Source organism: Myotis brandtii, unplaced genomic scaffold (assembly GCF_000412655.1).
Source record: "Myotis brandtii unplaced genomic scaffold, ASM41265v1 scaffold421, whole genome shotgun sequence".
NCBI lineage: Eukaryota > Metazoa > Chordata > Mammalia > Chiroptera > Vespertilionidae > Myotis > Myotis brandtii.
In genome coordinates, this window is record NW_005366140.1 from 2380310 (window position 1) to 2391585 (window position 11276).

The 11276-nt window shown below is 59.2% G+C and overlaps 1 protein-coding gene across 1 annotated transcript in view; it reads right to left on the reverse strand.

Annotated features, from left to right (window-relative positions):
• Positions 1-2408: 2408 nt before the first annotated feature.
• Positions 2409-11276, reverse strand: part of FCHO1 (FCH domain only 1) — a 17564-nt gene continuing 8696 nt past the window's right edge. The window contains exons 10-24 of the mRNA XM_005873880.2: positions 11165-11222; positions 10529-10707; positions 10423-10447; positions 9789-9840; positions 9123-9214; positions 8479-8754; positions 6946-7058; positions 6752-6839; positions 6499-6607; positions 5661-5816; positions 5220-5352; positions 4556-4755; positions 3604-3659; positions 3116-3280; positions 2409-2678 (exon numbers count right to left, since the gene is read on the reverse strand). Of these exons, the coding sequence (XP_005873942.1) occupies positions 2656-2678; positions 3116-3280; positions 3604-3659; positions 4556-4755; positions 5220-5352; positions 5661-5816; positions 6499-6607; positions 6752-6839; positions 6946-7058; positions 8479-8754; positions 9123-9214; positions 9789-9840; positions 10423-10447; positions 10529-10707; positions 11165-11222 (1725 nt within the window). The 3' untranslated portion in view covers positions 2409-2655. The remainder of the gene's footprint in view (positions 2679-3115; positions 3281-3603; positions 3660-4555; positions 4756-5219; positions 5353-5660; positions 5817-6498; positions 6608-6751; positions 6840-6945; positions 7059-8478; positions 8755-9122; positions 9215-9788; positions 9841-10422; positions 10448-10528; positions 10708-11164; positions 11223-11276) is intronic.

Consider the following 11276-nt stretch of genomic DNA (forward strand, 5'->3'; position numbering starts at 1 on the left):
ATCATGGGCTTGGGGTCTTCTTGGAGGGTGATGGAACGTTCTGGACCTAGAGGCTGTCAACTGAAAAAATAATATCGACTAGTTGTTTTGTCACCAAAGGGTTTATTTGGAAAAGAGAACGGCTTGCAAAGTGCACGCAGGTATGGCACGCCGGGTGCACAGTCCGGCCTGTGTGCCGTGACGGAGGAGTCCTTACATCAGGGAAAGGAAGTTAACCATAAAGTTTATTACTTCTCGCTTCCTCTCCCTTCCTCTCTGAAATCAATAAAAAAAAAAAAGTTCCAGTTAGTCTTTATCAAGGTGGTGGTTGTGCAACATTGTGAATGTGCTAAATGCGACGGAATTGTTCACTGTAAATGATTGATTTTATTATGTGAATTTCACCTTAATTAAAAAATAAATCCCCAACCAGGTCACTCACCAACTGGGGTGGCCTCTGGCGAGTGACCCAGACACTCTGTGGGCCCCCCCCCCGTGAGGTTTTGGGCTTCCCAGGCATGGGAAACCCGGGTATCAAACAATGCCAACCTGCCCGCCCTGGGTTGGCAAGTTAAACAGGCGTCCCACCCTCCTTCCTGGCACATTCACACCAGTTCTGGATCGCCAGGCAGCAAAAGGCCACACGTGGGAAATGCCTTCTGTTTTATTTATTTATTTATTTATTTATTTATTTATTTATTTATTTAATTTTTATTGATTTCAGAGAGGAAGGGAGAGAGATAGAAACATCAATGATGAGAGAATCATTGACCAGCTGCCTCCTGCACACCTCACACGGGGGATTGAGTCCGCAGCCTGGGCATGTACCCTGATCGGGAATCGAACCGTTCCTAAGTCCTGGTTCATAGGTCGAGGCTCAACCACTGAGCTATGCAGGCCGGGCTCAATTTCTTTTTGTTGTTGTTGTTAATCCTCACCAGAGGACATTTCTTCCATTGATTTTTTTTTTTAGAGAGACAATGGAAAGGAGTGGGAGAGACACAGAGAGAGAAACATTGATGTCTCACACCGACTGGTTGCCTCCCTCACGCGCCCCAACCGGAGCCCCAATAGAGCCTGCAACCAAGGTATGTGCCCTTGACCGGAATCGAACCTGTGACCCTAGAACAGGACTTTGGAGCCGGTTGAGGGGTCCTCGCCCCCTTGCGAGGCCTGAGCCCCATCAAGGAGCCAGAGTCAGACATCTGATCCTATGGATGTTTCCCCTCCGCTCCGAGTCTTTACACACACGTGTGTGCACATGTGTGTGTGCAAAGACTGCAGGCCGATGCTCTAACCACTGAGCCAAACATAGGGCTGCCTCACGTTTCAGAAGATACCTAACCTCACTTGTGACCCACCAGCAGGTGATGATGAACAGTGTCCCCTCTCGCAGGGGGAGATGGCACTCCGGCCCCTCAGCCACATAGGACCAGCAAAGAGGCCATTCTGTCGGGACTGAGGCAACCGAGAGGACACACATTGCTCCCAACTAGAGGATTTCCCCCCACTTCAAAGGTGAGGAAACTGAGGCGCAGCCAAACCCCCTTCTCTTCTCGGAAGACAGGGTGGGAGGATCAGAGACCACAGGCCAAACCCCACTTCCTGCTTCCTGAGCTCCACCTGGCCTGGCTTGGTCCCTGGGATCTGCACAGCCTCAAGGTCAGGTACGCCGGGTCCTCACATGTCCAGCAGGACCCAGGACTTTCCACGGAGCTCAGATCTGCTCCCCACCAAAGTGTGCTGGTTACCATGCCTGTCCTGGCCCCGATCAGGCTGCTTCTTGCCCACCTGCACTGAGGCCCACCCCCTCCCTAGCTCCCATCAAAGAAAAGCTGCTGGCACTGCTGGGTGCTTCCTCTGCACCAGGGTCTTGTCAAAGTGTGCGACCTTCCCTCAGCCACCAGATGAGGAAACTGAGGCCCAGGGAGGTCAAGTCACTTGCACACTCTAAACCTCGGCTCACAGCTGCATGGCTCCCAAGAGCTTTCTCCTGCTCACTGTTGGGTCCTTACTGCCTGACACACAGTAGGTACTCAATTGATATTTGTAGATTGACTAATTGCTTTCTCATGGAACTCACAACCCTGTATCTCTCTGCCTGGGGTGTCCATCCCCATCTTGCAAACTCCTACTCATACCTCAAAGCCCCATTTAGAATATCCACTCCTTAGGAAGTCTTCCTGACACTCCCACTCTAGTCTGTGTTCCTCTAGTCCTCATTCCTTCCACCAGCCCAGCTCTGAGTCCATGGAACTGGAGGTATCCATGGGGCTGGGGTGTCCATGTTTGGCTTTTTCTGCCCTGAGTGGGAGTAAGCGGGTGGGTGGGGGACAGGGAACATTAGGGAGGTTAGATCTCCCCCACGCATCCGTCTTCTCTTCCTCTCCTCTCTGGCGATGGAAAGGAAACTTCCAGGAGCAGGAAAATTATTTTATTAGAAAATAAAGTGTTTATTCAAAGAACATTAAAAGTCCAAGGACCTGTGTGGGAGCTGGTATGAGCGGAAGTGAATCTCCGGCTCAGCCAGGCTGGGCGTGGGGCTCCCCTCCACAGAGTCAGGGCCTCGGAGGAGGCCAGGTTGGGTCCCCAGGATCCGGCAGGCAGGCAGGGAGCAGTCACCAAGCACCAGGACTCTGCAGAGCTGGGGCCAGTGGGCTGGTCAGCCTCCCGGGCTCAGCAGCTCACCAGGTACATCCCTGTGGGGGTGGGGCCGTGAATGGGAGGAGGGTCGCTTGTCCCTACCCTGGGATCCCCCAATCCTTCTCAAAATACCCCTTAACTCACTGCCCCATGGACCCCAGCAGCCCCTGTGGGGGCAGGAGAACAGGGTGAGGGTGCTGGTGCAGTGGTGTTTCTGGCTGTGAGCCTTGGATCCTTGCAAGGACACCCACCCTCCAGGGGATGGCCCAGACACATTCATCTTCCTTCCTGACCCCTCCCCCTGGGACCCTGGCCACCCCTCCCTGTCTGTGACCACCCCACACTGGGTTTCCAGACCTGACACCCACCTATCCTTCCCAAATACCTCAAATGCCTCCCTCACCCCTGCATCCTGGCAGAAGCAGGGGGTGGGGCTTGGCCACAGCAGAGGCCTGGCTCCCAGGAAGGTGGGGGTGGTAGAGTCGGTACGTACCTGTGGCGAACCTTCTCTTTACCAGCGACATGCGGTAGCCACTGCCCACCAGCTCCACGTCCACGCCCGACAGAGTGGCCCCTTCGCTGGTGAACTGAGCGGCCACGGGGCTGGGTGTGCTGGGCCCTGAGCACGGCTCCCAGCTGGCAGACAGGCGGCCAGAACCTGGGGATGCCTGAGGTCAGCTGTGTCCCATCCCTGGCCCCAGGCCCACTGGGACCCACTCTTCCCTGGCCCTGCTTTGATTTGTGGCCTCTCTACCCCTCTGACCTCCTCTTGTGCCCGTTTTCTTTGTCTCCACAAGACTGTGTGTGGTTTGTAAAGGGGTCCTGCCCCAGGGCCTTTGCACCTGCTGTGCCCACTCCCAGGATGCCTCTCCTTCAGCTTTGTCAAAGCCCTTCCAAGCCTGGCCACACTCCCCTACCCCAAGCACATCCCCGATTCTCCCACCTGAGACCCCTGAGTCCTGATGTACAGCCACAACTCACCCCCTGCCTCAGAGACATCTGGAAGCTTCCATAGGAACCGCTTCTCCTCCAGGTTCCTGGCATCAAGAGAAGCTTGGTCAGGTCAACCCCAGAGAGAGCACTTAGAACCCAGGGTCCCAGCTCAGTTTCCTCTCGGCTACAGTGGGGCCTTGACTTACGAGTTTAATTCGTTCCGAGACCGAGCTCATTAACTCAAATTACTCTATCAACTCAATGCAAAAAATCGGCGGAGAGACAGCTGGTATCTCAAAAAACTCGTTAATCGGGACACTCGTAAGTCAAGGCCCCACTGTATGTGACCGGAGCAAGCCAGGCCCCTCCCTTGCTTCAGTTTCCCCGTCAGTGAAGCAGGGGTGGGATGTGGAGCAGCTGGTCCCGAGGGCCCACAGCCTTGCAGCATTTTTAGAGGATGCATTTGGTCCTGTAAGCCTGGCTTCTTCGTGACAGGTTCTATCCTTTATACAGAACCAAGGCAACACTGGAGCTGGATTCAGATCCTGCTGTGATCTTAGATAAGCCATTTAGCCTCCCTTTGCCTCAGTTTCCCCTTCCATACATAGGGACAATGGCAGTCTACACCCGGAGGGATTGCTACGAGCCGTAAGCCAATCAGCGCGTGCTGAGCCCATGGACACACCTGGCACGGAGGAAGCTGTGTCAGATAGTATCCCTGTTTGATAACAGCACCCTCAGCTGTAAGCGGTTTGAGCTCACACCGGCCAGTCAGGTGCAGGGTGGACCCTTTAGTTATGGGGTGGGGCCACAACATGAGTAACAAAGAAACAGAATTTCCGGAGGATGAGGCCCAGAAATCAGGATTTTAAAAAGATTCTCAGGTGATTCTCATGTGCAGCCAAGGTTGAGAACCACTGCTCTAGTTGCTTCATCAAGGGGAGGGTTGGGGGGTTCAGGGGCACCGCTGAGCCCCTCTTGGCCGTCCACATGCCCTCACCAGGTGGCAGCCGGCTGCAGGCGGACATTGGTCACAGGCTCCCCCACAGGCAGCAGGATCTGGACATTGGTGAGTGGCGTGGGCACAGCCGTGGCACCCGGCCGGTAGCTGTACTCCACGGAGACCTGAGTGAGGGTCGCCTCACACTGCCAGTGGGCGCTCAGCTGCAGCGGCACAGACTGGGGACCCGGGCGGGAGAACTGGGAAGAGAGAGGACGGAGCTTGGGCCATCCTGTGCTACCACACGGCGCACTACAGCCCCTGGAGTCTGTATGGCACACACCGCCCCGAGAGAGACCCTTTCCCGGAGGCTTTGCAGACAGGAGTCTGCATTACACCACACGGCCAGCAGAGGGCAGGAGAGGGCCTCATTCTAATACAGTCTGAGGACAGGCACCACAGCAGGGGCCTGGGAGGGGCACTTCTAATTTGCATAATGATACCATCTGCACTGTGGAGGCCTGGCTCCCTACAACGCCTATCTGGCCACCATTTACCCTCTGTCCTCCCTATACTCCCACTATCCCTTCCCTGCTCCCTCTGCCCTGCCCGTTCCCTCCGTATCCCCCATCCCCTCCGCGTCCCCCATCCCCTTCGTATCCCCATCCCCTCCGCGTCCCCCATCCCCTCCCTACCCCTCTGCCCACCCATCCACCTAGTGCACCTGGTACCGCAGCAGCACCACATTGTAGTAGGAGGCGGCTGGATTCTGCTCTGCCTGGCGCTGCAGGGCCTCGGTCAGGGCTGTCATGTTGAGCCAGAAGTCTTTGGTCTCAGGGTCGCTCTGGGAGGGGTCGCTGCAGAGACCCGGAATAATCACCCCCACCCTCGGAGGAAGCCTCTCAGGGCCCCCAGCACCCCACCCACCCCAAGGGCTTCCTAAAGATGCTGATTTCCCAGGCCACCTTGGCCCCGCAAAGCGCATCTGCAGGGGGGAGAGGCGGGGAAGGAAGCAAAGGAAAGTGAGGTCCAGAGAGAGGGAGGGCCTTGCCCAGGGACACACGGCAAATCCTGGGAGGCAGAGGAGGAATTTACGGCTGGGGAGCTCCTGGCCCCCACTAGCCGCTGGGACCCCCTGCTCCTGCCTCCCTCCTCCCAACGGTACCTGAAGAGCAGGTCGGCATTGGGCTGGAAGTGCTCGATGGGGGTGGTGTGTACAAGACGGAAGCTGAGGACCGGTGGGGGTGGGGTCCCGCTGAACACACGTACAATGCCGGCTGGGAAGGTCATGGTGAGTTCCCCAGTTACTCGAGCCAGGCAGCTGGGTGAGAGGGGAGGGGACTGGGCTTTGGCTCAGGGCTCTGCCGGCACCTCATCCTCCCCTCTTTCCTGGGGCTCCCTGGGTCTGCAGAAGCAGCAAGGCCCTGACTACACCCCAACCTCCTCCCGTTGTGTCCCCGCCTGCATAGCAATCCAGGCTCCAGGAAGAAGCCTCACTGGGCTGAGGAGGCAGGAACAGTTCTTTCCCTGGTTCTCTTTTCCCCTAGGCCGCCAGGAAGCTCACAGCAAAAATTCAGCTTTAGAATTGTCTTCATGTTGGGCGTGGGGTCTAATGCTCTCTTCCTCTCTTTGGTTTGACGTGAAGTTCTTTTCTTCTGGGCACCCCCCCAGACGACCCCTGGCCCCTCAATTCACCCTTTACCCACCTCCTCCACGGGCCTGGCCTCTGGAGTTCCTGTCTTCAGGTTGAGGCCCATAGCAGCCCCAGAGGAGGCCCTCTACACAGTGGCAGCAATGGTGCCAGCCCTGTTCCCAGGCCCTCCGTCGCTCCCACTGCCCTTCAGGAGAGGGGCCTGGTGGCTCAGCCCAATGGTTAAGGCCCTTCCGTGGGAAAGCCGGTCACGAAAACCCACCTGGAGGCTGTCCCTGCTAGAACCCAGACACACAGCCCCAGGGAGCCCCGTTTGCCCCTCACCGTCCGCACTCTCCCCGGCACTGCATACCTAGGGCTGTGGCCTCGGAAGTAGGCGTGGACATACTCGGTGAAGACGGTGGCCACGGGCAGGGCATCCTGGGAGCCCAGGACCACAGGGCTTGGGCCCCGGGAGATTCCTGGGGGTGGGGGGCGGGAAATGAAGGGCAGACGAGAGCGTGAGGACAGGTTTCAGGCTCCAGAACCTGCCCTCTGCCAATAGGGTGTCTAAGGTATCACAGCCCCCACCCACCCCCGCCAGAGAAGGTGAAGCCCACAGGTACCGTGTCCCGTCTGGGAGGAGACGCTGGAGCGCTCGGGGGCGGTGCCGGGGACGGAGGAGCCCAGCGGGGAGGAGCTCAGAGAATGAGACTGGAAGGGAAGGAGACAGGCTGGGCTGTGGCCACGCCAGGAGCAGTGTCCTGCTGCTGACCCCGAGGCGCCCCAGCCCAGCGCCGGCCATGCCCCCTCAGCCTACCAGATCCCCGTTGCTGCTCACGAGGGGGCAGGACACCTTCCGGGAGCGGGGCCTCCGGGGTGGGGCTGCCAGGCCCTCCGTGGCCGGAAGGTCAGCAGGTCCGGGCGTCGGGTCTGGGGAGCGAGTGTGAGAAAGCGGTGGCTGAGAGGGGCTGCCCTGGGCCTCTCGGGCCTCCCCAGGGAGGAACTCAGTCAAACCTGGGAGTCAGACTGACTGTGGGGAGACCGTGGATGGTCTGAAGTCCTGGGGCTTCGGAGAAGGTGCCAGATAGGACTGCAGACGCCACCCACGGCCCTGACACCAGATTGTGGCCTCATAAGAGGGGAGCTCCCTGCCCCGGGGCCTGGATGCTCAGGAGGCAGGCACGCTACAGCGGGGGCGGGGGGAGGAGGGTGGAAAAGGGCTTTTCCCTGACTTTCAGCAATTCCATGACTGTCACCCTTTCTGAGTGGGTAGCAGTGGCCTCCTCCCCGGCCCACATCTGAGTCTCATCCTCCTAGTCATGGTGTCCCACCCAGGGTCCCCTCGCTCTCCTGCCTCCCAGCAGCCCCTGCTCTGCTCCAGCTGAACGGCTTGTCCACGCACCACCCCTCCCACCGGCCCCAGGCCGTGTTCCTCTCCCTCCGGCTTCTCAGCAGTGTTGCTGACATTGGGGAGTTTCTTGAGGTGCTGCTGCCGTCCTCCGAGCTGCAGGGGGAACAGCACCCCTGGCCTTGGTTGTGTCCATCCCCCGGGGTGACAATCCCACATCGGTGGGTGTGCCCTGGGCCGCACACTGGCTGGCTGAGAATCCCTGTTCTGCAGTGAAGCTCTGACTACTCAGCTTGTCTACACTCTCTACACTCACCGTCTACACTCCCTCCCTCCCGAGGGCCCTCCCTTGAAGCAGCTCCAATCAGGGTCTTTCTCTAACCATGGCCTCTGCCTGGCACCCCCTTACCACTGCTGGGGACCTCACGTGGTCACAGCCGTTTCTCTAAATGCAAAGGGGACTCCACTCTCCTCGTGTGACCTCCAGGCACCCACTCCTGCCTGCTCGCCTCCTCCCTGCCTCAGCCCAGCCTTGGACCCTCTCTGTTCCTCTCCGGCCCCAGGTGCCTCCCGGTGCCTGGCCCATCTCCTTGCTGACATCTTCCCTCCCTCCCCGCTCCCTGCCATCACTCTGTTCTGGCCACACCAGCCTCCCCGCTGTTCCTCAGGGGGCCTAGCGGGCTCCCACCCCATTGCCTCTGCCTAGGCTCTAACCCTCTGCTGGGAACCCCTGCCCCCACATCCATATGGCTTCACCTCACCTCCATCATGTCACAGCTCAGATGACCCTCCTCAGAGAGGCCCCTGCCCTTGGGAGCCCTCACCGGGCACCTGCCACCTCCTGCCTTGTTAATTACCCATCTCATTAATTACCCTCTCCTTGCGAGGGTGAGGTTTCCGCCAGCCTCCGTCTCAGCTCTGTCCCCAGCCCCCGGCACTGATCATGGTAGATGCCCCACCCTCCCCACAGCTCCCATAACAGTTCCTGGCCTCGGGACTCACCGCCTCCAGCCACAGCCTCCCGCCCCCAGGGGCCTGGGGATGCCGCAAGGGGCAGTGGCGAGTCTGATGACAGCAGGGGCCTCGTTCCCCTCGACTCGGGTGGCTGCGGCCTACAGGTAGGTGGGCTCTGCGGGGTGCCCGGGCGGAGGGCCCAGGAATCTGGGAAGGGGCCAGGTGCTGCGTGGGATGGTGAGTCCAGGCCGGAGTCTTCCACGTTCTCCGGCGATGAGGAGGAGAAAGGCGAGGGGCTGGAGGTGAAGCCGAGGCTGCTGGAACCTGGGGGCAGACGGGCGACTAGCTCCAGACCCTGCCCACGCGGGGGTCCGGGCCATTCAAAGCCAGTGCTCACAGCCCACCCCAGGCCACTCCCGCTGGTTCCTTCTCTCTCCACTGACGCCTCACCCACCCACCCACTGCCACCCCCACTACCAAGCGGCTCCACCTTCTCTCTGGCTCTTCCTATGCATGCTGTGGCCCCGCCCACCCTCACACTGACCTGGCCCCACTGATCTTCCCCTTGGCCCACAAAGGACCCCAGCGTCCGCCCTCGCCCTCCTGCCCACCGAGCCACCTACGCCTGTAATGGCTCCATCCGTCCACCCACCGGCCACACCCACGCTCCCGGAAGCCCTTACCCCCATTACCTGTAAAGTCTTCGTGGTCAAAGGCTGACTCTAGGGGTGGCCCAAAGAGGGTCTTGGAGGCCAGCTCATCTGATTGAAGCTTCTCTGTGCAGCTGGGGACCAAACGGACAAGAGGGGCTGTTCTGTTGTCTCCGTGCCTCCTCTCACCTCGGGGCCTTTGCACATGCTGCTGAGTTTGGCCTCCGTCCTCCCGGTTCTCCCTGTGGCCACTCCTGCTTCTCCTCAGGGCTCAGCGCAAAGTCGTCCTCCCCACAAGCCCAGAGGCCCCCCACTACCAGCCCGACTGAAGTCGCCACTTCTCTCTTCCATCACATCACCTGCTTCGGTTTCGTCAGAACACGTGGACGTAGTGAATATGCTGGAACTTATTTGTCATTCAGAAAACCTGAGCCGCTAGGACGTAACTCTGAGAAGGAGGACCTATCTTGCTCCTATATCCTCAGAACCCAGAATGGCATGAGTACACAGTAGGCACTCAATAAATGTTACCAAATGAATCACTGCTAGAAAGTGGTCTCTCAAAATACAGCACAGCCTCAACTCCCTGCCTGGATGAGAGGAGGGGACACAGAGACACAGGGAGGGAGCCGGGGAGGTGGAGAGACACGATGGGGATGGCCCACCTGCCCACTGTGTGGACGCGATGTCCCACCCCGTGGAACTCACCTGCTGGCCCTCGGGGCAGACCGAGGCCTCTGTGGCTTCCCAGCAGCATCCCCTACAAGAGAAGGGCCTCTCCCTCTGAGCCGTCCTGTCACCCTGCCTGCTCCCGACTCCACAGACCAGGAGGCCAAGGCTCGGGGCTGCCTAGCCGCTGGCCGGAGAGGCCCGATCAGGCAGAGAGGGCTTTGGACCTGAGCCGCGCTGTCTCCAGGTTTTGGCTTCTTTCCCAGAAACCCCTCTTGGGTCTCAGCTAATTCTCATCATGACCTCATTTCTCAGAAGAGGAGACTGGGTGGCAGAGTGGGTGAGCAGCCTGCCCAAGTCACACGGCAGGGCTGGGATTCAAACCCACCCAACACGTTAGGCCTAGTCCTCCCTCCATGTTCTCCTCCCGCCCCCCCAACACCCCAAACCAAAGACCCCTGAATACCGGCCGGTGTGGCTCAGAGGTCACTGGTTTGATTCCTGGTCAGGGCACATGCCCGGCTTACAGGCTCCATCCCCAGTGGGGGGCATGCAGGAGGCAGCCCATCAACGATTCTCTGTCATCGTTGATGTTTCTCTCTCTCTCTCCCCCTCTCTCTAAAAAATCAATTAAAAACATATTTAAAAAAGAGACTCCTGAACAGGTACTCACGTGAGGAGTGGCGTTTCATGGTGCCCTGTGGACAAAGGGGTGGTGTCAGGCGGGCTGCCTCTAGCCAGCCCCCGGGCCCCACCTGGAACACCTCTCCCAGCCTCACCCCCGGGCCTGGAGGGAGGATGAGGCTGCCAGCCGTGGCCCTGAGCTGTGCGGCAGCCGCCTCGGGGCTGCAGGCCGGGGCCCGGGCCGGGGCGGGCTTGATGTGCACATAGAACTTGCGGGGCTCTTCGTCGTCAAAGTCTGAGTCGCTGGATGAGAAGCGGGAGGGCTCAGCTGTGCGTGCGCCTCGGTCAAGGGGCCAAGCAGATGCCAACGCAGGGCCTCCCTCCAGGCAGCCCTCAAACTGACCATATCCCTTCCCGTTCAAGCCCTTTGAGGCCCTGCAGCATTCTCTCTCACCTGCCACCCTTGGCCCTGACACCGTTTTACCTCCCCCCCTTACCCCGATCCAAGCCTTTGCACAAGTATGTCCTGCCCTAAGTAGTGAACGCCTAGCCTATTCAACTGTTAAGCCCCAACACGGGTACCCCCTCTTTCAGGAAGCCCTCTTGGATCCCCCTCTCTTGTAACCCAGCCCCTCCTCTCTCCCACAGGGCAGGGGTCTTCGCTTGGTCCTCACTAGAGGCTCCCCACAGGGTGTACGCAGAGAAGGTTGCTAATGGCAGCGAAATCACTGCGGGCAGAGCTTTCTCATTGCTATGCCAACAACCGCCCCCAGAGGGCGCCACGAGGATATTGTTCTGGGTCACATCAGGCCGGACAGTGAAACCTTCTTCATCCACTTCTGCACAGGCCTGGAGGACAAGCGGTGAGTCAGGCTCTCCCCTACCAAACCTCGATTTTCACCC